The sequence below is a fragment of the Cheilinus undulatus genome, linkage group 11 (assembly GCF_018320785.1).
Source record: "Cheilinus undulatus linkage group 11, ASM1832078v1, whole genome shotgun sequence".
NCBI lineage: Eukaryota > Metazoa > Chordata > Actinopteri > Labriformes > Labridae > Cheilinus > Cheilinus undulatus.
In genome coordinates, this window is record NC_054875.1 from 15,584,518 (window position 1) to 15,609,996 (window position 25,479).

At 37.6% G+C, this 25,479-nt stretch overlaps 1 protein-coding gene across 1 annotated transcript in view; it reads left to right on the top strand.

Annotated features, from left to right (window-relative positions):
- nphp4 (nephronophthisis 4) overlaps positions 1-25,479 on the top strand; it is a 312,689-nt gene that overhangs the window by 33,917 nt on the left and 253,293 nt on the right. Inside the window, exons 3-4 of the mRNA XM_041799567.1 lie at positions 4,262-4,431; positions 4,839-4,903. Of these exons, the coding sequence (XP_041655501.1) occupies positions 4,262-4,431; positions 4,839-4,903 (235 nt within the window). The remainder of the gene's footprint in view (positions 1-4,261; positions 4,432-4,838; positions 4,904-25,479) is intronic.

The window sequence follows — 25,479 nt, forward strand, 5'->3', positions numbered from 1 at the left end:
TGGCACAGACTACAAACACACTCCCGAAAGGCATCCTGTCTTCCTCTGAAGTTGAGTAAAAATAGTAAGGTCACACCCCCTCATAATTCTGAGGAGTGCCTTCATCAAGAGGACATCACCCCTCTCAAACTGGCCTGTGGTTTTAAAAATCTGAGTCATGGGGATTAATTACAGTATGTTTAGGGATGCACACTCAGATCCATAAGGTACATTTCCTGCATTTCTCAAACATGAAAGTCAGTATCAAGCCCTGTGGATCCTGCCATGTAACGTTATATGTCTTGATTCAGGACATGTAAATCTAATTTCTACTAAGATATTCGCTGAAAGTAATTTATTTTCCATGGAAAAATTTAGATCCTAGAGCCTTGAATTTCTCATGTTTAAGCTCAGAGGTGGGAATAGCGTTTAGAGGTGGGAATCTTCAGGCAGCTCATGATTTGATTCGATTATGATTCAAAGGGGCTACAATTAGGTTCGTAATCGATTATTGATGCATTTTGCTTCTCTTGGGTTTTTTTCTTTTTTTTTACATTTCTCTTGTTCTCACTGTGTCAAACATAAAAACATTACATTTGTATTTAGAAAGATAGAGAAAAATTAAATTTCCACTGTCCTCTAATGGAAGATGTGTGTAAACTGGAAATTTACAATTGCACTGAATCACAGGTAGCAGCATCCTTTCCTTGTAACATATCTGAAATTACAAAAATATTCTTTTTCACAGATGAACAACTGGTAATCTAAATCTAGCTGGTACGCACTGCGTGTCAGAGTTCCACCTTTTTACTCCTGTTATTCCACAGTGTTAAATATTGAAATTACTAACGATTATTGATTATTAGACGTTTAGAAATCGATTCAGAATCTTCCACCTCCACATCACAGTGCATCTAAGAATCAATTATTTCTCCCACCTCTAGTAGCACTGCATGTCCTGCTTATGTGTGCAGTAGCTGGAGAAGCAGGGGCATTTATGGTCTGAAGTTGCCATGTGTAAATAAATAATAAAAATACATATATATATTTATATACAGTGCTTAACAAATTTATTAGACTGTTAATTTCTGTTAGAAATTATAGTTATTTACTTGCATTCCTGAACAGAAAAATGAGTTTTAGTGGTTGAATGTTATGCTTGATTAATTTCTGACTTCTCAGAGAAGCCCAGTGAGCCGGCTCAAATTTGGGTGAATTCAGTTTGAAATCCCTCATTCCTGTTCAAAAATGTAAAATGTGGAGAGCTCACTGAAAATGAAAGAGTCCACATTAAAGCACTTCATGATGCTGGATGGTCTTTGAGACAAATATGACAGGTGGTCTAATAAATTTGTTAAGCACTGTATATATATATATATATATATATATATATATATATATATATATATATATATATATATATATATGACAGATGTCATTATCTACACAGTTCACAGCATGAATATGAATTTTGTACTCTGAACAGATATTTGTTGGCATTTACAGGCTTTCAAAAGTGGATTTTTATTTCCCATTCCCATTAATCTGCTTGTGACATACAACCAGCTGTCTGCAACATGACAAAACAGAATCACAGGAAACATCATCAGACTGCTTGATTTGAGCTGCAACAGCCTGGCTCTGATGGCTGGAGTTGACTCTAGCGACGTTCTAAGAGGGTCTTATCGAGTTGTAAATCTTTGGTCTGATCTGGACTTTAGCAACAGTAACCAACAGAGAATTTGTCACATAAGTAATGGCCACAGGATCCTGTGCTTGCCAAGTGTGTACTGATTATCTAGCCATTTTGTAAGGGCATTACTTGTTTACCATGTTTTTTCCTTGTAGTACATCAAGGGCCATACAAAAACACAATTTGTCTTATATTTCAAGATAAAACAACAACAACAACAAAACATTTTTGTGTACAAAAACACAACTGGGAACTGATCAGGTATCAGTCTTATTATCTCTTTAAGAATGTGTTTGGATAAAGTTTGTTTATGTGTTAGCCAATAGGAAACTATAATGTAACGTACATTCCTCAGCAGGAGTGCTGGGGAACAGTTGCAGCCTGTTGTATTTGTATCTGACTTCATGAGATTGGTGTTCATCGAATTAAAGAGTGAATCACATAGCAATTTCACTGTGACCCCCAATCATTCTGTACAACATGACACAGTGTCAAATTGTGATCAACATCAGCATCCATGTGCTGCAAGACCTAGAGACAGTTAGAGGACATTTGTTTCCACTCTAGGGTCAAGGTAATGACTGGATGTTGATGCTGTAGGACAGTTGCAAAAAGTGTGTTGTGAAAAACAAAACTGCGCTGGAGTTATTCACAATCATGTTTCCTTCTTTTGCATTAATCCAGGCCAAATGGCCTAATAACAGAATAGACCTTAAAGCTCGAGTATGTAACGTTCAGTGAGAACCGTGTAGAATCAACTCTACTTCCCGTCCCTTCCTGTTCTTCTCCATGTAGCTTCGCCCCTCTTCTCACATACCTCCTTGCGAATGTGCATGTCTGCTGAATTGAATACTGATGGTGGCAAAGCTCTCGTGGAGTGATTTTGCTCCGCTTTTCCACTAAAATCAATGGCCAAATTACAGGTTAGCAAACACTTCGTCTCAGCATGAACAAATTCTACATAGGACCGACCACTGCTGGTAACTCTGCCATTGTATCAACTTCTCACTGAGCTGAGGTGCAAGCGCACCTTCTACAGCAGCCAATAGGAACGCTCCCTCTGTCCTGAGCTATGATTGGCTGCGAGTACTAGCTTCCTCATTGACTGGAGCATTGCCCCTTGCTGGTTTTCCTCAAGTGAGAGTGCAGCGCGAGGAGGCGTTGCAGAAGTTTGTTATTCTGTTAGATGGCTTCAATAACAAGACCCTGATGGGTTGTGTTATTTTTGTGGGCAAACGACACTAGAAATAAATCGCATACTACAGCTTTAAGTATGTGACATCACACAGTCTGTCTCCCTCAATCCCTCTTGCCTCAGAAAAATGGGTCTGCTCCTCATTGAATGCTAGTGCTTAATAAATACTCGTGTCCACAGATTCCTTACTGTAATCAGAGTAGTGCACAATTTATACACAGAAAAAATAAAACAATTTTTCATGGCAACTCATGGCAACTCATTTGCAAGAGAAACATTGTAGGGGCAAATGCTTATGCTAGTAAATGGCAGTGATACAGTTTAAAATGTGACCCTGTTTACTTGTGACCTCCAACCAAATAAAATGTTTAAAACAGAGTACTCTCCAATGCTTCTTTGTGTACTCTGATAAACATATTTTAACATTTTAAGGAAACTATAAACAGATCGGTAATAATGTGGACAGCTTACAGGCAAGAATGCGTTTGCATGCTTCAAGATCACTGCCTGTTTGTGAAGAAATGCCTCTTTTAGTCCCATCTGTTTGAGAGTGCTCTTGAGGTGGATCGTGTATTTTGACTGGTCACAGCATGTGTGTTAAGCAGGCTAATTCTATTTTTTTTTAAATTTCTCTTCCTGTATGGCTCCCAAATACACCTAGAACAAAAGTGTTGACTTAAATGTATAGTAGCCTAATATCAACACCACCATCTCTGCCATCCCCTGTGGCAGGTGGTGTTATAATAGTCATGTGTCAGCAAAAGTCAATACTAGAGAAGGGTCTAACCCTGAGCATCGGTTTAATAGAAATCTATTAAGTCTTTTGGTTGGTCAATATTAATCACTTTTAAAACTGTGAGCATGATGATATAGTTGGCATTTTGGCAGAGGATTGAAGAATTGTGCAGATCCATGGGTGAAATACTTTAAATCAGATCAGTTTATTAATTTATTTGACTTTTTTGGTTCCATTTGGTGTGATAAATAACTCCTCTTCTGGATTTAATTTTTAAACTACAGATTGTGTATTCTGTCTTGATTGTGTGTTGTCAGGGGGCTCCATCAAAATTCTGTTTGATATTTAGGGATTTTTTTCAGTGTGGTTTTTAACAGAACTCATACTTGATTGAACATTTTCTTCACAAATATATTCCAATGTTTGATGTTATTATTATATTTTTTAAAGATGTGATTTGTACTTTGCCAAATTTAAAAGTTGCTTGACTCATGGATTTGCTCTGTTCAAGTTCAGTGGACTTTATTCTTCTTTAAAACTAGTATTAGTCCATGTTTAGTTCATAGATGTTGGCTGAAGATAAAATTCATACCACATGTTAATGATTGAGGCATGCTGGATCAATGGTGTCTCTTTTATGTGTTTTATTCTTCTACAGGTCTTGTACTTCCATACATCTCTGCAGTTGCCCAGCACAGTTGTGGTTCTGGAGCTGGTGTCCCTGTTGCCCAGGCCAGACGGCTCCCAGCAGGCCTTGGGGCAAGGCTTCACTGTCCTGGAGCTTTTTATCAACAGGCCAGAGGCTCAGCCTGCTGATGGGGACAGAAGGTGATTAGCATTCTTAATTACACCATCCTTGTATTAATGAGGTCTTCTGGTTGAAGGACATGTATTGCTGTGGTGAAGGAGTAGGTGCTCGAGTATCACCCAGGGACTGACAGCTTGTTTGGGGCATGTATCCATGTTAAGCCCTTGCATTGCAATGTAGCACAGCTGTACTAATGTTACTTTTTTGCATGCTTGCAAAACTACTACTTTGTGTAAGCTGTTTTGGATTTGCTCTTCTGTAGCAGTCAGGATTAAGGGGGGATGTTCAGGGAGCTATTTTGGTTAAATGACACTAGTTCCTGAAAAATAAAAACAGTTTTTGTGAGCAAGGCATCTACAGCAGCTCCAGTCACACAGCCATTCATTTATTCAGTCAGTGATTTGGGATGTTTTAATGTATCTCCTAGGTTGAATCTACACTATGGATCACCAAGAACCCTCCTCCACCCTTTGCTGAAGGACACCACTGACTGTAAGGACCTTTTTCCATAATATATTTCTCTATGAATTATGTGTATTATTTCTTAGAATAACACAGTGAGAGTGTAACATGACCTCTGTACATGTGGGGTTCAGCACTGAGGTCACCTTTATTATCCAAGTCTTAAGAATTTATAACCACACCACATGTAGCGACATGACAACACTGTCAACAATACCAGATGCATTGCCACCACTCAGCTCTGTTCTTCCATGTTATAAAAAACTGAGCTGTCCCGAAATGTAATATCATACTGGTGATTCACTAACACCTCACAGAAGTCTGAAGGGATTAATTCTTCAGGTGTAATCTTTGGGGACTGTAATCCTCATAGAAGGGCATCTGCTGTGTCAATTTAGCTTGCAAGAGAGTGAAGCTGCATACTTGCAAAGTTAAATGAGAACGTATCAGTGTCCTGTGCTCAAGCCTATAGCAATGTAAAATAGTAACCTGAAAGTAACTCATAGGAATTAACAAAATCAATATTTGCTTTCGGAACTCCAAAAGAGATACCCCCTGCTAGGTACCTCAGGTGCTATGAGAAAACATTAAATGGGTAGTATACTATGAAGTGGAATGAAGCAAATATAAGATTTGAGAACACAGTGAGATTAAAGGGTTAAAAATGATGCATCTTTTTTGAATCGCAATTGCAATGTGTACATAAAGTCACATAACAGGATGCTGGGTGGTAGTCGCATGACCTTAAGCACGTCTTACTGCCAGTTTTAGTCAAACCAAAACTGCAGGTTTTCTCTTTTTTATACACTAAAATCTGTCTGATATCATCATCAGTAGTCAGAGAACTGAGCACTGCACATGCAGAGTCTGTGCATGTCCTGCATGTAAACTTGTGCAGGCTACAGGAGACATAGATGCTGTCACAGATACACCAGCATGATGCTGAATGCAAGGTGGATTTTAAATGAATGTCTTCCGGCTACAGCTGCTGTTTGTTTTAGACACAAACAGCTTGACAACACAGCCAGCTTTCATTTAAAAAATAAGTTACAATCCTGGGGTTGATCATGTAGACTAAATACAACTTTGAAGAGTGTGAGAAAATGATGATGGCTTTTACGGAACACAGTAACAAGCAACAAGTTGATTTTCAGAGATTATAAAGAAACAGGTCGCTCGTCCTGCTCTATCTCTCCACATCTCCTCTTCCATATCTTCCTTGTGAGTGTGTGATAGAGTCCCTGTAAGAGGGCTGGATCATGTGTGATGAAAATAGGGATTTAGATTAGAAATTTAAAATGGACTTAAAGACTGGAATTAGAAGACAATGCCACAGATTAATTGAAAATGTAATTGATATTGTTCATTGCCCTTCAAGAAAGTAATTGATAAAATCAGAGTCAGGGATTACCCCTTTGTGAAATGACACAAAAATTAGTTGTTTATCAAGTATCAGTGTTGTTATCCAGGCACCATCACATGAAGCTGGGTTGAGTGCCATGTAAGGTCAGTATCAAAGAGGAGATATGCTCAAAACAAAAGTGTTTTAAAGCCAACCACTTAGTCCCCCACATTAACATCCAATGTGAGCTTTGGTTATTAGTACTTTTACTTTAGTTCTTCATTGCTCAATTCTCTGTAAGAATCACTGCAACATTTATACAAAGTGTTAAGAAAGGCTTACTTAACTACCAAACCCTTCATGGTACTGCATCAATGCATGGATAGTTAGTGACTTTAGATCATGTTCATGATTGAATTAATTATTATATATATGTGAATCTCACTGCTGCATGTCTGACTGTGGGGTTATTCCTCTGGCTCTTGGTGTTACTTGTTTTGAAAAACTCACAATTATTTAATAGATTTTCTTTGGATATTAGATGAACAAATCTTCTTGAATAATTTATTATGCTACTGAAACTCAGACTTGGTCTAGATATGTCCTAGCTTGGCCTAAAAACCAAAGCTATGAATTACATAACAGTGTAGTGGCTCACAGTGTGAATAACACTGTGCCTAGTGAGAGCCAGAGTTCCTGTCTTGGCTATCATGTCACATGAATATTAGAAAACCTTCCCTCAAACAGACTTTTATGCTTACTGAATTATTAACCACATGCCTGTTGTTTAGCGGAACGTTGCTATTTTGTTTCATGGGCCATAGTCCTGTCACTCTTGCTGATGCTCTTTTATGGTCAGAACCCTTTTTTCTTTCTATCACTTTTGTCCTTATCCACTGTGACAGGAACACATAGTCCGTATATCTGCTGTTTGAAGTGAAGCATTTTAAACTTGTAAAGTTGTGGAGTGGAACTAGTATCCAGAACTATTTTTTTGCTTGGAAGAAAGAAATGTGCATTTTCTTGCAGGGGTCACTTATGTTTGATTGTGTAGAAGAAATATAATGAGAAAACATGCCCGGGAGGGTGACTTTATTTTTGTTCTTTATTCATAACAAATTCCACATAAATCAGTTTCCCAAACGGATTTTGTTTTTTAAAATACCGTGTCTTCAGATAAGAATAATATCTTCATTACTTTGTGATGTTTTGCAAATGAAGTTGGGGTTAAAAGTTGAAACTGAATAAAAGTGAATGAATTAAAAGATAAATGGCTATATTTCCACATGCCTACCATATTAACATGATAGCAAGCATCAAACACTATCATCATTACATTGCAGTGTACTAAATGTAGTTCTAAAACGAGCTTCAGGCTTTAGGTTCAGATACAGTTCAAAAACAGACACAGACAGCCGGCGGCTCATGCATTTGTTACTGTTTATTTTATATTAGGTGTCTGTTTAATCTGCACATATGATGCATGCATTAATTTTTCATGCTGAGATGATGAACTGGGTCGTGAAGACTTTTGCAACCATTTAGACCACCACAACCTCATGCTGGAAGTGTACAGCTCTTTTACTAGCACATAGATGTTGTATAAAGAAACATCCTACAAGCCTATCAGCAAGTGCCACATATGTTAACATCTACCCCCAAACTTCTCTTGGAGTCTTGAAGTTAAACTACTTCATTTTTTCTACCACAGCCTCTCCACTCTGCCAGCCCAGACTACTTTAGGTTTGTATGCCTGTGCGTAGCCTGTGTAGTGTGTGTTTGTGGATCTAAGCACACACACTGAGCAGAGGAGAGGCTGCAGTGTGATAATAAATTACACCGAAATGTTGAAAAGTACTGATAAAAGAACCAGTAATGTCGGGGCTTATGAATACAACAGCCTCTAATCTTTTAGCCATGGGGCCTGTTTAATACTAGGTTTCAGTATCCACTTTGGCACTTGTTTGCATAGGATCAAGCTGCTTTTTTCTTTGTGCAGTAAATGGCACAACTTCTTATTATTAGAGACAAGTGCTCTTGTGGTGTAAGTCTGCAGCTGAATTTAAGAGGTGCATTTATTGTTGAGTGATTGGGATTGACAACAAATCACTGACAATATTCCCCATGGTCTTACTCTGAATGTCTTTTCATTCCAACAGTGCTCCAATAATGTCAGCTGGTCTCAGTTCATTTAGATAAAGTCACAGATTCAGAGTTAAACTAAGCAAAATACAAAAGGAAATATGGGTAATCATTTAAATCTCAAATAAATTGTACCATTTGCATTTAGATGCACAGTATGTTCTTTTTTCTTCCTTGGTGTCTGCACTTAGACGGGCACAAATAATGTAAGCCTTGTAAACCTTTTCAAGGCTGGAATACAATAAAACAGACAAATATATTCTGATGTGTGGACTTCAAACAATGTGCAGGTGATGCACTGGTTAGGACAAACTGTGCAAGATTTTTAGGCATAAGGTATGCATTTAAACTAGGACTGGGCAATTAATTGCAAAGTAGATTGAAACGCAACATGGCATGCTGAAATTATTTAATCACTGACAGAGCAACAATTCTTAAACCTAAGATGTGTAAAATTACCAGTTCAAACCTTTTATGCTCTACAAATCATGAAAATTTTAAAGGGCCTGTTTGAAATAGTTTGCAAAAACCCTGGTTTTCTTTTTATGTATGTTTTTCTCAATCAAAATAGAATGACATAAAAATGAACATCAAATTTAATATCATTTTTTAATCATGAGCAAAAATAGAAGTTTATTTATTTGCTTTGCTGGTTATGATATAGAATAATTTATTGCTTGTGTTTGTTGAACAGTACGTAAAACAAGGAACCTAAAAATACATAATCACATATAAAATCACAATTGCAAAAATTGGGAAAAAATTGAAATTACATTATTTTCACAAATTGTTCAGCTCTAATTTAAACATAAAGTATTTAAGCTAAACAGCATAATGTTAAATTATGAATATGTTTTTAGTACATTGTAGAAGTTTTAACATTTGACACTTATAGTATTTAAAACAATAAACCCACACACAGGTATCTGTATGTGTTTGAATGGTGTTCCGCTGTTTTAAAGTGTCAGGTTTTAGAATAAGAATGTTTTAATCAAACCTTCTAAGCCTTATTGAACTATTTTTGAATTCACCTGAAATGCATTCTTTTCTTATCAAGGGTTGGGTGTTTTTGTTTTTTTGTTGATACGGGTGCTAAAACAATGCTTTTTTAATGGTGATGGTGCTGAAACAGTGCTGGACTCATTAATTTTTATGGACGTAAGGAAACACTACACTCATGATTTTGATGCAAAGCCCGATTTTGGGTCCATGTTACATGACAGTGTAGATGGATTTTGTTTTGTTTTACTTTCAATATTCTTCGCTTATTTTTTTTATGAACAAAGTAGTATTTTTTATCTTTAAAATTGCTTGCTGACTCAAAAAATAAAAAAAAAACCTGCACATTTTTTATACTACTACTACTACTACTACTACTACTAATAATAATAATAATAACTTTATTTATATAGCACTTTTAAAAGCAGTTGTTTACAAAGTGCTTTACACACAGCAAGAGCAAAAACTCAGGGGAAAAAAACATTAACAATCAGAGCAGAATAGGAATATAATGTGGACACAGAGGAAAAATAAAAATGGGAATGACACATGGAGATCTTGAATGGCAGTTACAGTAGATGATATGACATAATGGAGTCAGTGAAAAATAATATGCTTCCTATGATAATATTCTGAAAGATATCATAGGATGTGGGAGAAGGAGAGAGTTAAATACATAAATTCAAACAAACAACCAAACAAATACATGAAGATGATGACATCACATCAGTGGGGATAAAGCAAAGATAAGATTCAAAACAGAAATGTAATAGAAATGAGGACAGGTAAGTAAAATTTAGCCAAGTAAACATGAGATAATAAAGTAAATGAACATGAGATAATAAAGAAGGGTATAAAATTATAAAAAAGAGTAAGATTGGCAATAAATAAAAGAAAAGTAATAGAATAGATAAATAGTTAGAAGGGACATCACATAAAAGCAAGTCTGTAAAAGTGAGTTTTAAGGAGTGATTTAAAAGATGTCCCTGAATCTGCCAGCCTTATCTCCTTGGGCAGGTCATTCCAAAGTCAAGGAGCCCTGACAGTGAAAGCCTTGTCTCCTGTAGATTTCAGCCTCAACTTTGGAACGACCAGGAAGCCCCTGCCCAAGGATCTAAGACTGCACGTTGGCTCATAAGGGGTCAGTTTTTCACAAATGTAACCTGGTGCTAGACCCATACAACCTTTAAAATTGATCAGTAAAATCTTAAAATCAATTCTAAAAGTGTAACATTTAAAAAAGTTGAACTGAGAAAAGCAAATAAAAATAAAGTAAAATAAAAGTTAATAATAAAAGTTAAAAAGTTAATTTTCTTTTAGTTTTCCATTATATAGCAACAATGCAGCTTATGTTCCCGGCTTGTAATTTACATATTTTTCTCAATGAGTATCAGCATATCTACAGTCCTCTGCTGTTAAAACCCTTTCACGTGGGACAGAAGTAGCTGCTATGGAGATAAAAGCTTTTGCTAGAGGAGGAAGAAAATGGGTTTTCTTTCTGCCACTGGAGTGTTGCTACATCGAGGACTAGCTTGTTCTGGGGCAGCTCTAGTGGGAGAGCTGCAACTTGCTTCACTTGTCCCAAAAAACAACTGATGCGGGATTCACGCAGACTGGCTTGGGCAATTGAAGTGTGTGAGCAAAGCACTAAATTAACATTAAAACATTAAACATTAATTCTGTGATTTTCCCTTTCAAGCCCACATTCTGTAATAGCAAACTTCAGAACTTCAGCATTGTTTTCTCAACTATGTTTCAAGAGAGTACAAGTTTGTTAAACATAATGTGCTATTTCACGCTCACTGGCTATTAGATTAGCCGTAATCATCAGAGGTCCAGCAGTCCAATGTTGTTGAACCCTATCGGCATCTATGAGTGTTTGGACCTGTGACTGAAAACAGGTCCACTACCTCAAAGTCTTCAGTCGCTCCTGCCATGACTGTTGTGTTTACCTGCTGCTCTCAGGTCAGTTGAAGAGAGTTTATGATGTTGAAAAAGCAGAGTTAAACCCAGACAGCACCCCTACCATTTAAACAGAGTGCTGTATCGATTTAAATCCCCCTTTATCTGTATTGATTTTTCACATGTAGGCATTGCGCCAGAGACAAACAAAGTCAATGTGCCAGTCAGTGTGACAGAGCAGGGGGAGACTTTATTCTAGACAGCAAAACACTAAAAAGACATTCATACTCTGCTGAAATCGAATGCTCATAAATCCCTCAAATTAGGTAACATATTTATTTCCTTGTATTTGGAGTGCTGGGGTTGCATTGTGGTGGCAGGGTACCGAAATAAAAAATAAATATCTGTTTTGTAATTTGGTGTGGCATGTATCAGACGTGATAGTACCAGGTTTCTGTACTCATTCCTTCTTGTCAGAGCACTGTGTAAGTCATTTGTGATGAAAGCACCATCTGATGATGAGTGATATGATTAAATTTATATATATATATCATAGCTACTATATTATCAAATCTTCCTATTTTGGTGTCATTTGCAGTAGCACTTCACCCAATTTAGAACTGTTGCAAATATTGTGATATTTTTAGTGGTTTACTTTAATTTAAATGTTACTGATGTCTTGCTATTTCTGCTTCAGTGTGCCTTCTGTGTTTGCATGCTGCCCTGCAGTCCCATGCCCTTATTTGGACATAAAAGAGAACTTTCTTTATGCCAAGCAGGAAAAACTGCATGTTGTTCCAGCTTGGTATCATCAATTTAAGAACAGGTGCAAACATAAAGTATGACTTTACTTTAAACAATTCAGCAGAAGATACTGATGAATGAGGCTCTTTATATTCTTTATTACAAATCGCTTATTGTTTTTTTAACTGCCAAAAAAAGAAAACTATGAATAAAAACTTCACACCGCAGTAGAAATTTTACATTAAACATGTATTGAAAGCTAATAACCTACCTTCACTCATTAGGATTTAAATGTGTTAAAATGATGTGCTCTCGTTTTACAGTGTCAGTTTTTAAGTTTCCATCAAAACATATTTTACATGTTTAACAGGAAAAATGCATACGCCTCCAATGTACGAGCACAGGGCATCCATCAGATTAAGAACACAGGTGTAAATAATTCATCAGTTCAAAACGCGTCAAGAGTCTGATGTTAGTTGATTTTAGAAACTTTCTTAAGAACAGATTTAAGAAAAATCTTCAGATGGTATCTATGAATGAGGCCTGTTGTTCCACATACTTCAGAAAGCTAGTCTGAGTGATGTATTCTTTCCTTAACAGCTGCCAAAACAAACAAACAAACAAAGCTTAAATCTCATTTTGAAATATCAGATATTCTTTTAGACATCTGTCAGTCCACGAGTCAAAATGTAACCACTGTTTCTGCACTCACAGGTTTTACTTAAGTTTATTTGGAGAAGAAGCAGCCACTAGTCAGGATTTGCATTGTGGGAAATAAACAGACCACACGTTTAATTGAACTGAAGCACTGAAAACATGATGTAATGATGAAATACATAGGAACACAGCTAAGAAAGAACTAGGTTGTTCCTATATTCATTTGTTAAAAAAAAAAAAAAAAGACCCCATTAGTCGGGACACAATCAAGAACATTCAGGCCATAACCATACTGAAGAAGGAGATCAGTGTATAGAGAGACTGACCTGCTGGCCCCGGTATACACAGATATCTTCAAAAGTTGACTTGAGCCTTCATGCTTAAAAATCCTCTGAAGTGATCTAATCCCCTAAAAAGGCCCTCCATAGCAGTTTAATATTGCTACGGGCCCATTGCCCTGAAATATTTACTCATAAAATCTTCCAAACGGCTGGTGTTGACTCACCAGGGTCACATCACAGGTCTAGGGGAAACAGGTCAGTGGATGATGCATTCAACATGAGTCTGCACTACATCTTGCAACACCTCAGTTCCCCTAAGACCAACGTGTGGATCTTGTATTCCCAAGCTCGCTGCTCAAGACTACCATCAGAGACATTAGTCACTCTAAACACAGCCAGCTCCCATGCAGGACCCACATAATCAAAACTTCTAGAGTGACAGGAGGCTTTGGGTGAAGCGGGTTGAAACTCATCAAACACCCAGACTATCAGCTCATACTTTCTGTGCTATCTCAATAAGTTAGCCTGCCTCAGGACCAACTCGTCCAGCTTTGCAGTTAATAATCTAGTGTGTTTTCTGCACTCTGCCATAGATAAGCCATGCATGGAGGATGGCAAACCACCTGCTTTTCTATTTAGTTTTTCATGGCACTGTTTGCTTCTAACACCTAAATGTTTATTCAACTGTCCCCTCTGGCATATGCAGCCATCAGGGACAAACTAGTGCCAGCCAGTAAGCTTTTGCATGAGTTGTCATAAAAGTAACGGGCATTAATGACTGCTATCTGTTGAATTATATCTGATTAAAGACAGTTTTTTGGGTAAATTCACATAAGAAAAAAAGACAAAAATAAAGGAACTTAAACCTAAACTTAAACCTTTTACAGAACCTGCTAATGTGCCAACCCTAATGAGCTCAGAGAAAAGACCCAAGAACAGAACTATATTTATCACTGTCTGGTTTGGACTGGCCAGACAGGAGCAGAATACGATGAATGGTCAGGAATGCAACAACGAATCACTGGTGCCAACCTGCCCTCCAGTCAGGATTTCTCTCCAAAGTCAGAGAAGAAGCAGGATCCATCACTCCCTGGACACAGCATGTTCCAGCCTTTCCCCTCAGGTAGCAGTGCAATGTATGCCAAAACAACATCAAAAACAAATTCTTCCCCCCGGCCATCATGGTTCATCTGTGATGAATACTTTCTAACACCAAAGCGCACACTCGATTCATGCAGAGATGATTATTTGCATTCTTGAGTACAACATTTTTAATGGCTGTTTTTAGAGGTATGTGATTAATCAAATATGTTAATATCCAAGATGTAAACTTCCCATAATCATTATGATTTTGGATGAATCCATTAGCAGAGCAACTGTAATTTATGACACAAGAGTAAAACAGATATTTATTCTGGGGTAAATGTGAAGGGGCTAACTCCTGGAAACTGAACCATGTCAGATAACTACGGCAAGAAAAATAGCAATATAGTATTTAACGAAGCCATATTCACATATGTGCCCCTGAAAATTTCAGTCTGTTGTTTACACATGCATCATCTAGGGATGGCAAGATAGATAAAGGATTAGGATGAACGACCGAATCCACTGTATGACACCATTTGTTTTATTTATATTTGCTTTTATATTGAGGCCATAACTATAGTTCTGCATAAAAGAGCATGATTACTCACTGGCTAAGAGAAAACATTATGAAGCAATAAACTGTCTTTGGTCAGGCGCCGGTTGCAGGATATAAAGATCATCAACCCCTCCCACTTACTCATAATTAATTTTCAAGAATATTCCTCGCTGCATTTTCATATCCACTCACCCCAGCTTCGTGAGGACAAATTACAAGGAAGCTGACAGGAAACTGACAGGGTAAAGTATCAGTAAAAAAAAATACAGCTGTTTGCAGTCACATGCAGCTCACTCTGAAAACCTCAGGAAGTTTTCAGGAGTCTGTGCATTTGTAAATAGAGCTTGAATCCCTGAAGTGGACCAGAGTCAACCAACACATCCAAACCAACAGCTCTGAAAAGCTTCTGAATTTGTGAGGAATGTAGCACAATATGAAAAGCAGCAGGTATGCACATATACTTAAGTAATAATCCATTCAGTTTCTAGGCAGTCTATTTTCTTTGCATCTGATATATTTCTTTCAATACACATAGGGATGAAGCCTGCTATTTAAGGCCAACCATATTGTACAAGTGTAGAAAAGTGGTAGTGGAATGTCCACTCGAAGTACAACTGAATCATTTACGCCTCACGAGCCAGTGCTCATGAATTAAGTGCTCGCTCTGTATAATCTGATTGTTGGGAATGACCTGAGTGCTCACACTGTGAAAGTGAAATCAGGACAGACGACTGGCTAATGTCAGTAAAGTTTCCTTCTAAAACTCTAACAGGTATTGAAGTGACGGCTGTCTGTTTTTCAGTTGTCTCATATGCACGGCTATGATTCAGACACGAACAAAAGTGGCTAGCTCACAGACATGCATGTAAACACATGGACAGCATCACCTGCAAACACAACTGACAAGCTAAATCATACAAATGTCATGTCAGCTGGAGGTCCACAGATATTTTCTGTTTGTTCACATCTGTCATGATAGGTGCCTGCAGATGCTGACCAACAGTTTACACTGCTGCTATCAGGAAGCACTGAAGCTGGGGAATTGGCTTGTGGCTCTGCTCTCATCGTGCAAGAGCATGAAGTCAGATAATCAAAATTACAAACATGCTAGAAATATCTGACTGGCCATAAGCAGCTGATCAAGCTGTGATTGGCTGTTGTTTTCCCCTGCAGACTGTACAACAAACGATGAGCAATCAGGCTGAAATTTGGCCAAACTTTATAAAAAAAAACAGTTGTATGATTCAAAATTTGTGTCAGAATCATCTTGGAATATAGGACCAGCCTAGTATTGGAGGCTGCTGCAGTGTTTTCTATTTCTCCTGCTGTTGCACAATAGACTGTTTTACTGACAATCCTTTCCAACAGTTTCATCATCTAATGTGTTTTAGCTCCACCTTGTACATAGTAAAATAACTAGTTTGAAATCAACAATGAAAGTGTTAAATCTAACATGAGAAGAGTGTGGATATGTTTCCAATCTTTTTAGTATTACTTTAACTTTTTTTTTAAAGTGTTAATATGTAGGACTAAACCAGAGTGATGCCAACACTATACAGCAAAATCACCAATTCTGCTCCCATAGTGATAAATTTGCCACTTTTTATCCCATATAATTCTAAATTGATAAATTTAAGGTATTTATATTTTTAATTACTTACACAGTGCAAAGCTCTTCTCATACTGAAGAAAGATTGCCACCTAACACTGAACTACTGTGGCAAAGGAGGTGTCATAAAGAGACAGATGCAGAGACAGAATATGCCCCTGTGGTCAAGACCCCCTACCACAGGCAGGAAGTCACTGACTTACCAGATCACAACACTTATGGTGCAGAAGTGTTGAACATCAAAAACAGAAATAATTCACCAGAAAGATGAGCAAAGGAATCCCATCATTGGTTACAGTACAACAGGAAACATCTAAAACACAGCTAACCTCTCTGCCCAAGGCCATGATGGGAAAACTGCAACCTTTCAGAGTTGATTTGTGAACCGAGCTTCGATCAATGACTCTCTACTGAGTTAGATTTACACTAAATGGATCAACACTGTGAAAGAGTTCCAACACTGAGAGCATCTAACCCTGAATGGAGCCAAAATTACACCTTGAGAGCTAAAATCAGCACTGAGAATTAAACACTCCAGTTTTTGCTGTGTAGCTTACTTGATAAACACACACTGAATCCTCAAAACAAATTAAAAGTAAATAATACATGACTGATAAAAAATATGAAATTACTTGAAATAGTGTGTGACAAACATTGTTTTAACTTTTAAACTGTTTTCTAAAAACAAAATCATCAAAAGAAATTGCCCCTTATTTTTGAGACATTAGTATGTTTTATTATTAAAGGGTCTTGGATGCCCACACAAAGATGAATAAAATACTTGTTAGAAAATCACAGTCAAGTCAAGAGAAGTTTATCCTCAGGCTTACAGAGTAGGTGGCCATCTGATGAGAGTGGTCACTGATGTCCTGGCCAGCCTGAGACTTTGTAAGCAGCAGGAGGTGTGTGATTTTTGATGTTGTAACCAGTGCTATGTAGACAAGTTGTGTGGCTACTTAATGGAACATGAATGAAACCTACCACCTAGTGCTAGGACTGGACAGGAGTGTTTTTGAAGACAGGTGCACTTTTGAAACAGTTACACACTCAGTGTTTTGAGTCAATGGGAGCCATAGGTTGAGGTTATACTTTTAAAAATAGTCGATTGTGTTATTCATACTCATGTATTTAACCCAAGCTGTAAGTGTGTTGTAAAACTACATGCATTAACTGTTTTTTTTTCTGAACTAATGCTCCACAGTGTAGAGAAAAAATCTTAAGCCTTTTTTAAACTGATATGTTTCTAGGGGACTAACTCCTGAGCTCATTGAGTATTTTTTCTGAACCTTTTAATGCCGTTCTACATTATGAATGCAACATTTAATGGTTTATAAATAACTGATCTTCTGATTTGGTTGGATCAAAACTGAATCCATAGTTTTGGGGGATTTAATGTCTGCCTTGACAGCAGACCTTTTGGAAATCTGTACCTCATGGCAGAGGAGTGGCATTGGCAGGGTCTGTGTGTATTTTTGTTTGTGTATATGGTGTGTGTAGGGGGATTTAATTGGGTGCCAGAGTGAGCAGTGACAGGCAGGGTATATATACTGTAGGTGGCTGCCAAAAACTCTGCATTTCTATGTTCTACTGTGTTGCCAGGCTCCATGCCACTGGCTGAGTAGCACACACACACACACACACACCCACGCACACACACTTTCCATTCTGAGATAAGCTAATTAATGGATGTAACAAGGAAGAAAGAAAAATGAATTCATGAGAAAGAGTGGAATCAAGAAGGTAGAAATTAGAAATGTGGAAGGGACTGTAAATGTAGAAAGGCAAGGTGACTGGATGCACCTATTCTAATAATTATGATTATATTAATTGCATTATTTTAAAATGCACTGCATGGATTTGGGGGAAATACAACTACTGGGCTGATTAAAAAATTACAAAGTAGTGCAGCTTAGAACCAGGATACACACATTTTTTATCAGGGGCACTGATAAGATTTTTAGATAGACTGTTACTCGTTAGTAGAATATAAATTAAGGTTTGATTCTCAAATATATATTTTACTTTATGGAGGGCGAATTTAACCAAAGTCATTAGATCATGATAGATAGTCTGAAATAAAAGACAGAGAAGCCAGTTGTCATTTAATAAAAGATAAAGGACCAGTGAAACTGTAAAAGAAATAGAGTGTTCGTGGCAGAAAAGTCAAAACTTCTCTATTTTCCCGAGCTGGAGTCAGGGTCAAGAGACAGGATAGAGGAAAAGGAACAATAAAGCGAAGGAAGTTGCCTTGGGGCTTTTGAAAGTCTTCAAGGATGGTAGGGAAAAATGGGAGAGGAAACGAGCACGAAGGGAGGCAGAGAGCCCTTTGGCTTGATCTTAGCTTCTCTTCACTACCAACTGGGAGAGAAGGGGAAGGATGAAAAATAGAATGAGAAGGATGAAGGGCTGCTCTGGGGCCCTCTTAGTGTGATGAGGGGACAAACAGATGGTACATTGTGTTCACATTAGCATATCTTAATTTGAAGTAACACCATGATGCATTTATTTATTGTGTATATGTCTGTGTGAGGGGGACAGAGAGGTAGTGCCTTAACAAATTTAGTCACTGATACACTTAAAAGCCACTCTGGGCTTAAGACAAAGAGGCCTGCAAGTGCCTTAAATTGCTTTTCACATCACATCTCGAACTTTAAAGCATCCCACATACAGTAAGTGTTTCCACCTACTAGGCCGAGCTTTATTGCTGCATGTCTGGACTTAAAACTTCAGAAAACAAGAAGAAGTTATCTGTTAAAACTTCCACTATGGAGTAAACTCTGATGTTTGGCTTTATCGGCAATATATAAACAGCTTTTTCATACAAAGGTTTTCATGTAAAATGGTTTTGGTTACCTATAATTTCCCTGCACAATCTTAAGCCAGCATTTCCACTCATTATCCACCTTATTCTAGCCCCCATGAATCTTTATATGAATTCTGGGTGTGACTTCTGGTGCTTTCTGTCAAACTGGCATTTGCTAATCCTGATTATTAGAGTGATTCAGAGATTAAAAAGTGTGAATGTCATGGTTACACCTTGAACAGGATGATATAATTATTCCTCTGCCTTCTACTATCGGGGATAGAAGGACATGAAGAAATTACCTCAAATAATGTACACAAGTAGCTAACTATTAGCTGCATATCATTATTGATATGGACGATCGCATTATGAGAAAGGAGTTGGGACAAACCTCATGCACTTTAAAGCAGAGCCTTAACATTTCTCTCACATTACCCATATATATATATATATATATATATATATATATATATATATATATATATATATATATGTATATGGGTGAGTGAGTGGGTTTGGGGGGGTGGTCACCATACAGCCAGTAAATAACATCTTATTTCTCTGCATTACTGCTTTGTTTGTAATGGCACTTATGCCTCCTTTCCACAAACATATGGTCACGGAGCTAAGTCAACCTGAAGTCCATTCATTCCCATGGGAATCTCTGTGATGTTTGTTGTACCTACCTGACTGAAAGGTGATGCCCTCTTAAAATCTCTTTCTGATTATCCCAACTTTACTGAAAATGTCCTCTCTTACAAGCTCTGACAACGCAGCTGGTTCAGTAAGTTCACCCTGAAATAAGTTAAACTTAATTTCATACAGCAGATAGCACTCTGCATTGCTATGGATTTTCATCATGTTTGGTAATGGAGGGAGGAAATTGTCTCTTAGGATGAAACCTGACCAAACGTCATCAAACACAAAGCAAAAATAAAGCATTTCAAACAACAGTTAGCTTCTCAATGCTATGAAAAACAAGGAGAGACAGCCATGAACACTAAACAGACATCTCTGTTTGTCTTTGTTTGTTGGAGGTTTCACAGTTATGCCAGAGGCTTTCAAGAACAAAGAACAACTTCTCACTCACACAAATATTACCGAGAGCTCTGTTGCAAATATCCATCAAATACAGTACCTCTCTAACCGCACTTTGGTGCACACACAGTTTATTTTTACAATAAAGAATTATCAGTAATTGGCCTGTTCAAAGACAGTTTTACCTTCAGATTAAGTTATTTAGCTGATCAAATTTAAATCAAAACTTATCTAGAATTTTTCAATTAATTTACCACTTTTTAAAAATGTATATTTGAACCAATTAAAAGTTGGTCAAGAATATTAAAAACATCAGTTTTTAATCACCCGAGTCACAGAAAGCTCTCATGAAAGACAGCTACACTCTTGGATTAATGACCATTACAGCAATCTTTGCTTTACTTCCTCTCACTCTTGATGATATGGCTTTATCTGAGCCTATAACAGAAGGGATGAGAAACTGGGGACTACTGGCTTGTTGCAGAAAGTTATTATTGTTAGCACATGTGTCTGTGGATGCTTACTGATTTTCCTCAATGAATTGAAATCAGTTCTTTGGATAAGATGGCATGGCAGCAAAATAATATTATTTTTGCATTTAAGGTAATATGTCTGGTATCCCATCGTTTGATCAGTCCATCAGTAAGGAGAGGTTCATCTTAAACTTCAAATTGTCTCCCTCTTCCATATGTTGGACACAGTTCAACACAGCATCAAAGATCAAGGACTCTTAGGGTGATGTTTTGTTTGTCAAAAAAAGATTGATACCTCACTATCATTGTTTTTTAACAATTTCTAAAATTTTTCAGTATCAGCTTCTAAAATGTGCCATGCAGAGCTGCTGATGGTTAAAATATGCAAGAGGGATAAAGGGAGCAGCGTTGTGGTTCACTAATATTGATCAGTGTTTCCTCTTGGTTTATCTGCTTGGGTTACTTAACCTGACATGCCAGATGGATTTGTTTCACACATCCATCTGGGAAAGTTTCAATAGGAAACGTTTGAGAAAAGGCAGAGACTTTGAAAAAACTTGGACTGTGATTGGGTGAACGCTCTGTCTGTCACATCTCTACGGGCCAATCAGAGCAACAAAACACGTGACGTAGCTGCTATCGAGCTGTGTGTGCGCAACTACTGAGGAATAACGTGAAACATGGCGACTATAGACATGTAAGTACTCGACTTTTGTTGTTTTTGAAAAGAAAACAACTCTGCTGTTCTTTGTTCTTCTTTTAACAAATAAATGTCGTCAAGTTCTGATAAAACTGGTGCTTTAGCAGCATCCACGCTAATCTCTTCCTCCATAACTGCACCAGCTCTTGCTGCTGCTTGTTAATGTCATGACTCTGCTGCACCTGAAGGTACTTGTCGTTGATTGGTCCTGTCACTTTCTAACCGGGCCCAAACGGTTCAGATGGGAGCTTTGCAAGATGGATTCGCTAGTGAAAAACAAGGAAACTGGCGTATCCATCTGCTTTGCAAGGTTAAGGGTTACTGGCTTGGTCCTTGGAATGTGTTGTCTGCAGTGTGCAGCCCACAGCTCAGATAATGTCCTTTAGTTACCTATAAATTAAGGCCACTCAAGTACCATGAATTCCAGTGTATGAGCATCACTTTTAATATCTATATTCTATCTAAAAAGCTGGCTGTGGCTTATATACCGGGGAGGCTTTTATAAAACTTTGAAATGCTGTGACACGTGAAGCCATTACTGCAGATGGGTGCAGCTTTTGGTGTTAGACACTGCAAGAGACCAAAAGTGACTGTCTGTCTCAGACAGAGAGCTCGACTGCCCTACTTTAGCAAGTTTGGCAATCTCCATAGGGTAAAAACAGATGTACCAAATAAGCATCACAAATGCACAGAAACTTTGCTGAACAAAATGTAAGTAAGCATGCAGGAGGACCATTAGAAATCCCTGTAAATTGATTTTAAAAATCTCTATTTTTGGATTGTTATATGATAGGCCACTGTGTTAAGAACCACCAGGCCAAATATCTGTAACGAAAAACATCTCTTAGTTCATAAAATCAAGCTTCAAAATCATGAAAAAGGAGGCAGTTAAATCTGCTCTAGGATGGTGTGAGCTTGTTGGTTGAATGAGCTAAAGCCACACCCACTGAGGAGAAATACGATCCTCTCAGATTTAAAAAAAAAATTCTCCTAAACAGAGCCCAGCGACCTGGATAAAATTGACTGTTTTCTGGTACTCTGTTGTGATACTTTTAATGACCTGTAGGCTACTGTAGCTGAGTAATTTTGGAAATTGACCTCACAATGAACAAAATCATGGCATGTAACAGCTATAAATGGACTGTACTGCTTCTTGTTGTTATTTTTTCTTTTTATATCATTGAATCATTAGGTCGGAGTAATTCTCCATCAAGACTGATGTTGCCATGGGCTCATATTTGTCCTGCTCAAATAAAACCAAGCCAGGAAAAGGTGAACAACTTTCTAACACCTAAATAAACAATTCAGTCACATAGATCTCAGTGTTTCACATGTTTTCAGCGGTCTCTTCCAACATATCTAGTGTATTAAGACAACGTCTGGATTCCACAGGGACTTCAAACTTTTTACCCTTAGGAGATTCTAAAAACAGACTGCAGCTATATACCACCCGGATGACTCGTATTTCAGATTTTATGCTAACTTCCCCACATGGGAAGCACTGATATACAGAAAAGTTTAGTAGTACACACTTGACATGCAAGAGCCTTGAAGTCGTAAATGTTTTGCAGGTTTATGTTGTCTGATTAATATTAGCAAAACTTTTGCTTGACAAATGACACAGGAGTCACAATGAAACACCTCAGTAGTTCATACTAAGCACCAAACATAGAAACAAATTAATTTGCAAGTCATCACTTTAAATCTCGTCACATTAAGCTAAGTTGGCAGTAAACCCTCCCTTCAAAAACCACCCCAATGGCATTCATCTTTATCACTTTCTTCTTCCCCACTGAGCTGTCTCCCAAAACCACTGCCTCTGTTCGACTGATGCTGAGCCATTTTTGGGTTTTTTTCCCCAACTTCCTTGGTTTCACATCTCTTGCCAAGTTCTTGCTCAACTGACTCTGAGGTACCACACTACTGCTGTAAGGACATTTTGGGCTAGTTTTCTAATATATGCACAGCATCTGACAGCAACCCAAGCTTGATGCATAATGAATAACAAGAAATAAATGATGAAAAAGTTTCATACACCTGGGCACCATCTGTGTCGAGAAAGTTCTCTGTTTGGCTTCTTCCTGCATTTCCATTACTTCAAATCAAACCTGGTTTGATTCCGTGTTTTGTCTTGAGAGACCCTTTTCAATGAAAAATACTTTCCATTCTGAAAAATTTGGTCCTGAGGCGCTGGAGATTTTAGGGCATTTTCTTTTGGGCTTTTGACTCAGGCACTTTTTTGTAGTGACTTATATGTTAGAGTTAGAGCGTTTGACTGGGATGACTCATGGACAAAGAGGAGAGGATATATAGCAAAATACTCCATCATCGTCTTTCCTTCTCAATCCCCTGCATTGACTTTAAAGATAAAGGCACTGCCTCTGCTCTGAAAACGGATGAAAGCTCTCTACAGCAACCCTTCTCTGAACTCACAAGCTTTCCATAAATATATACTCTTTGACTTATTTTTGATTGAATAGCACAGAAAACACAGAAACTTTACTCTCTAATGTTTCTAAGATGTAACATTTTTGAAGAAATTTGATAAAAAAATGTATTTCCTTGCTTAAAATTTGCCAAGCTTTGATGTCAGTTCTTAAAGATAACTGATTAGCATGTGTAAACTCACTTTCCTTTTCAGCTGAAATGTTGATTTCTTTAGCACATGCCTCAGTCAAGCTCCTTATTTTGCACAATCTATGTGTGTGTGTAGCCTTTGGTCCCACAGCACCCCCCTTCTTGCATTCCTCTTTTTGACCACTCTGATCCTAAAATCTTGGCCTTTTATCATTCTCCCACACCAACTGTAAAACTACAGGTGAATGGGCCTTTGATGTCCAAACCCTGAGGAATCATCTTCCCCAATCTAGCAGATTTGCTGAACCTTTTGTCTGTTTTCAGCTGTGTCTAAAAATCCATCTTTATGGACAAAGCTTTTTAAAGCCTTTATTCTTCTTTTGTTCCCTCAAGGTAACTCTGTTTCCAAAACAGTAACAGCGTCAGCTCCCAAAAGTTGCAGAAAGTTTGGAAATCTCACCAACTACTTGGAACACAATGTGCATTTTTAGGACATGTCTTTGAGCATCATTTTATCAATAATGCTAAAACCATGGATAAGTACACTCGAACTGCAGACTTGGTGCATGCCAAAAAACTGTATTTGGCCACGACAAGTTTTTCACACATGCAATCCTGAAAATGTCTTAAAACTTGAGGACAGCCCGCCTCTGAAATCTTCTGAGTGTCTTGATCAAATGTGCCTTTCATACTGTGAAGTTTCGTCAATCTCATGGGAGGAGAAATGGGTCACAGAAGACAAGATGTGTGGTGCTGGCTGAATGGACAGTTTGATGCTATACTAAGAGTTTCTTTTTTATATAGTTTGACATTCAAAGTCTCAACAAAGAAGATGAAAAGAATATAGCCTACAGTATGTTGAAAAAGTATTCCACCCCCCTTCACTTTTTTCAGTTTTGTTATGCTGCAGTCTTTCCATTTAATCATTAATCTACACTCAGGACTACATAATGACAAAGTGAAAACAGAATTGTAGATTTTTCTTTGCAAATTTATGAAAAATAAAAAAATGAAATATCACATTGACATAAGTATTCAGACCCTTAGCAACAAAAAGTTGGATAAATGAGAAAAGGCTGCCACAACAAGACTGAAAAACATGAAGGGTGTCTGAATACTTTCTGAATGGACTGTATGTGAGCAGGAAAGACTATGAAGCAGCTTCATTACATGCAATTTTTCGATTTTTTTCCTGCTGACATAACACATTTTCTCCTACTGATTTTCTTTTTATTTTACCTAATGGCTGACAAGTCCAAGCTGAGTCAAGGTAAAAAAAACAAAAACAAAAAAACAAACAAACAAACAAACAAAAAAAAACACCATTTACTTCCACACAGGCAGCCTCAAAATTTGGAAACATCTTTGGGAGTGTTCTACATGTGAAAACCAATAAGGGTGCACAAATATGACAAATATCCAAAAATGTAATGCTATAATTTAAGATACACATCTTCCTGTGTGTTTCCAATGTTCAGTTTAGTGTGGTTTATTAGGGCCATTCATCTTCACTGCCTTCAGATCTGGTAATATCATGCTCTGACTTTTCCTACTGGCAGGCCTCCCTGCATTCACATCTAAACCTCCGCAGATGATCCATAATGCAGCAGCAAGCCTGGTCTTCCAAAACAGCACACAACACTCCACTGTTATCTCCCTCTACTAGCTCCCAGTTGACGCTCGCATGAAATTCAGAT